This window comes from Vigna umbellata, chromosome 8, assembly GCF_029865625.1.
Source record: "Vigna umbellata cultivar VRB3 chromosome 8, Vumbellata_1.0, whole genome shotgun sequence".
In the NCBI taxonomy this organism is placed as follows: domain Eukaryota; kingdom Viridiplantae; phylum Streptophyta; class Magnoliopsida; order Fabales; family Fabaceae; genus Vigna; species Vigna umbellata.
This window is the reverse complement of record NC_142172.1, coordinates 90,984-95,427: the sequence shown is the minus strand read 5'-3', so window position 1 is coordinate 95,427 and position 4,444 is coordinate 90,984. Positions and strand designations below refer to the sequence as shown.

The 4,444-nt window shown below is 30.9% G+C and overlaps 1 protein-coding gene across 3 annotated transcripts; it reads right to left on the bottom strand.

Annotated features, from left to right (window-relative positions):
* Positions 1-2,376: 2,376 nt before the first annotated feature.
* On the bottom strand, positions 2,377-4,078 carry LOC148193864 (uncharacterized). 3 transcript variants are annotated; one of them, XM_088097684.1, is made up of 3 exons: positions 3,903-4,057; positions 3,629-3,810; positions 2,377-2,580 (listed from the first exon to the last, which is right to left on the bottom strand). In XM_088097684.1, the coding sequence occupies exons 1-3, from the start codon at positions 3,976-3,978 to the stop codon at positions 2,560-2,562; spliced, it is 279 nt and encodes a 92-aa protein (XP_087953810.1). In that variant the 5' UTR covers positions 3,979-4,057; the 3' UTR covers positions 2,377-2,559. The 3 variants fall into 3 exon arrangements, 2 of the variants coding, with proteins under 2 accessions (XP_087953810.1, XP_087953809.1); XM_088097683.1 differs by lacking the exon at positions 2,377-2,580 and having other exon boundaries at positions 2,587-3,810; positions 3,903-4,078; XR_015781755.1 differs by lacking the exon at positions 2,377-2,580 and having other exon boundaries at positions 3,674-3,816; positions 3,903-4,010.
* Positions 4,079-4,444: the final 366 nt, after the last annotated feature.

The window sequence follows — 4,444 nt, the reverse complement described above, 5'->3', positions numbered from 1 at the left end:
CCTTCATATTTTACACATGGGTCACCACATGGCAGCTAATCCATCATTCTCTGTACATTACTTCCTTGCTGCAGCTCCATGATTAGCCTATAAAATCATGGCAGCCAACTTTGTAAAAACACTTTTGATGATTAATGAGTTTTGATTCTGCTGATGCATTTTCCAGCACCTAAAGCTCTACCCAAAAGTCATCCCAATGAGCTTCCCTTCTCCATCTAGCTTCCTTCCAGTGGAAGGCCGCCTGAGCTAGTTCTCCACCTTCCAAACAGCTCCTCAACCATCACTTACGCTACTGCCGTTTTTCACTCTACATCTCCGCTGCCATCTCTGGATTCTCCTTCCCGCTGCATCCAATCTGTCACTCTTGCTGGAGCAACTTCATCACCATCCGGATAAACAACAACTCATATAAGGTCGGCCGGTCATATCGCCAACTAACCAGATTGCCTATATGGGCCGGCCAGTTGTAAGACCAACACTTAGCTAGACCAGCCGACCACATCGCTAATTAAACAAGTTTAAGGTAAGTAGTGGTTAAAAGCTATTGGGCTGTGATTAATTTTTCACTAATCCTAAGCCCATAGCAAAAACTATAAATACAGATCCAAGGTAAGTGATAGATAGGTTACATATACTGCACATTTATTACTGTTTTATCGAAAAACGTCATTGCTCTCAAACTGACTTTGGCATCGGAGAATCTTTCGCAAGTCTCCCACCCGCACGCAAAGAAGAAAATCGAGAGGTAAAGAGTGAGAACCAGACGTTCAAGAGACGAGAAGAGGAGGACGTGAAAGCATTGAACGACTGAGTCCCTACAATCGAAACACAACGTAATGCCGAAAACCACAGTAGCATGGGGAGATGGCAGCAACATTAAGCTGGCTGGTGCGAAGAGCAGAGGTACTTGTCTAGTGCGAACAAAGCGGCCAACACCTCAAGGGCGTGTGGAGATGGCACAATGGTGAATACCTTTTTAACCCTTGTCAACTTTCTTGCGACGATTGCATGCAATAATCATGTTATGCTTTGTTGAATTAAATATTTATTCAAAATCATAGATTATTGAATTTTACTTTAACACACATAAATATTAATTAAAGTTGAGCAACTGCGGCACAATGTAAAAATTTATAAGAATTTTTATATTTTAAAAATGTTAACTATCATTTAAACAATTAAACAGAGCATGATACACAATTTTTTATCTTTTAAAAATTGTAAACTATCATTTAAACATTAACCAAGGTATCATTTAGGCACTTCGAAAATAAGAATATATTTATCAAAACCATTTCTTTTTAAAGCATCTCACAACTATTAGTGAATACTATCTTAAAATGTGTCTCTTCAACATTTATCATTTATTCTCTTTTTATATAGGTTCATGGTTTGCTCTTTACTTTTCTTTGTCGTTCGTGTTTATTGTTACTTATTTTTACGAATATTTTGGAGTTGTTATAAAAAAAAATTACAGTTTTTATTATAAAAATTGGTAAAAGAAAAATGATAAAAAATGTATTTACAATCTACCTGTTTAATATAGTACGAAATTATTTATATTGATATAAGTGTCATAATTATTTATTTAAATTCAAATATTTACATTATATAAGAATATTTGTTTAATTTTAAATGAAAATTACAATATAATAATTGTCTCCACGAAATTTTACATAGGTTCATTTGGGTGGCTTCTTATTTTTATTTCATGAATCTAATTTAAATGAATGGTTGATAGAATGCAAGCATTAATATTGAGATGATAAGCTTCGCTGGCCTGAGTCCACTGGTTTCCTGGATGAGACCCAAACAGCATTTGATTGCATTTAATCCCATATGGTCATATACATCTTCTTCATAAATTATTCATCAATGCACCTATAATATGAGAATTTATTTTTTTGGTCCAATTCAACGACTGTAGCTAGGTATTTATTTATACATAAAATTCTTCATGCCTTACAAAAAGGTTTTGTTCACGTGATGCGTTGATTTTAAAGTTTTAACTTATGTTTAAAGTTGTAGGGGTTAAGTATTTCAGTTCTTGCGATTTAAAAAAATTCTATTAGTCATTGCAAAATGCCCCTTTATTTTATTTTATTTTTTATGTAAAATGATAGTGAAAAATTATATAAGAGTTAATAAATATATTTTATAAGATTTGGATTAATACAGTGTTTTAAAACTTTAAAGATTAAACATCTTATTTATTCAATTCAATTTTTTGTTGTTGAAAAAAAATCATGTTTGAAAACTTAATCATGGAATAAAATAATTTATAGTTTTTAAACATTGTAACTTCAGATGATTGTGATCCAAATATTGTTGTGGATGATTCACAGTCCGACAAGTTCAATCAATCAGTCCAACCACTTTAAAAAATTGATATATTTATTTAAATGTTTTTTCTTTCTATTACCAATTATACACGTCAACAAACAAACCACCATGATACCATATCTCAACTTTACGCTCATGACTCTAACAAAATATTTCTGTTTGAGAGCACAAATCAAAGTTATGACCCATTTAATTTGTAAAGCTTTGTGATCATCATCACCCATGTACTTTCTTAACCTGCACTACAGAAGAACAATAAATAGTATAGAAAAATAGAAAATAAATTAGACTGCATAGAAAAAATTACTTAAAAACATAATTACACGTGGGTTTAAGTATTTTTATTCGTATGCTTTTAATCTTGAAAAAACCATATGCTTTTATTAGAACTTATGCTTTTCTTAATTTGTAAACGTTTAAACTAGCGAAATGAAAATAAATTTAAAAGGATAAATAATATATTTAAATTTTAAATGAACAAATAAATAAAAATTTGTAAGCATATAAATGAAAAAAATAGCATAAATTACGGTGGTTATAGCTTTTCTATCAAAATAATCATTTATTCTATAAATTGTAATCTGTTTCAAATTACTGTTTTAGAAGTTCAAATATATTATTTTCTTACTGTGGTACTCCTTCTATAATATTTTTATGGATTAATAACATTGATAGTCACAATTTTTGTTAAATTTGTTTGAAATGGTCTTATTATTTTTAAAATGTGTAATGTAGTCCTAAAAATTATAATTTGTGTTCAATTTATTTTTTTTTCAAATGTTGTTTAAATGGTTAAAACCTCAAACTCAAAAATAAAAGAGACTCACGATGTAGAGGGGTGATATAAACCACTCAAATACAGTGATATTCTTAATCTGTACCCAGGACTTTAAACTATAATTATTTGCAACGGAATGAAATAACTAGCCATCTAATTAAAGCTGAATTGGACATTAAACTTAGTAATAATTAAAGCGTCCTATGTTTTCATAATTCTATATCATGAAGAATGAATTCAAACCGAAGATATAACATTAGTTCGATAAGTTTGAAAAGATAGATAAACAAAGGCAGTGAGTTCAACTTTTTTTTCATTAATATTTGAGTTATATAAAATTCATTTGATGAGTTTTAAAGGAAGAACCGAAAGATATTAAGAGTTTGATTATTATTATTTTTTTAACAAATACGAACAACTAACACGATAAAGAAAATGAATGAATATCAACAAGGAGGAAGAAAGATGAATGATTTTCATTTACCAAGAAGCATATAAAATACTTGCCTTGTTTTCTGGGTAACTGTAATCCCTCAAAGCTTTAGTTCCTGTATGTGAGCCCTTTTGAGGAGTAGATGAATGTGGCTTACCAATATGAAAGTGATGAGGAGGAGGAATAATCGAAGAGTGTGTCTCGGGACCCCTATAGTCAATCTCATATATCTCCAAATGCAATGCTTCAGATTCCCCTATAACTTCACAATCAATACATCCTAAGTTAAAATAGTGTTATCATATAAACATGCATGTAAGTAATAGAGAGATACAGTAAAAAGAAAACCTCTTGAGAAAGGAGAGAGAGCAAGGATGAGAAAGAAGAGAAGGAAACAGTTGGTTAAGGTAGACTTAATCTCCATGTTGTTGAAAGTATTGGAAGAAAGAAGGAAAGATTGGGATGATTTATAAGGAGGGAAATGGTTGGAAAGGGGTTTTAATGAATTATTAGAAAGTGGTGGGGACAGAGTGGGTACTCTAAAGGAAAATTAACAGCTAAGGCTCAGTGTGCTCATGACCATGTCTCTCATTTGTTCATCTTTTTCCGGTTTTTCAAGACAATATATATATATATATATATATATATATATATATATATATATATATATATATATATATATATATATATATCGAAATTGTCGCCATCCACACTCACAGCAATAAGTTGTGAGATGCCGGTGTCAATGTGTTGGTATGGAACATTAATGCTTCTGTTCCATACCCTTATTTATCACACATATTATGGCCTTATTTCTCTTAGGGTTCATCAAATTTAGGTGTGTTTTTGGGTGGAAATATAAAGGGAGAGATAAAACTTTTAGTCGGATA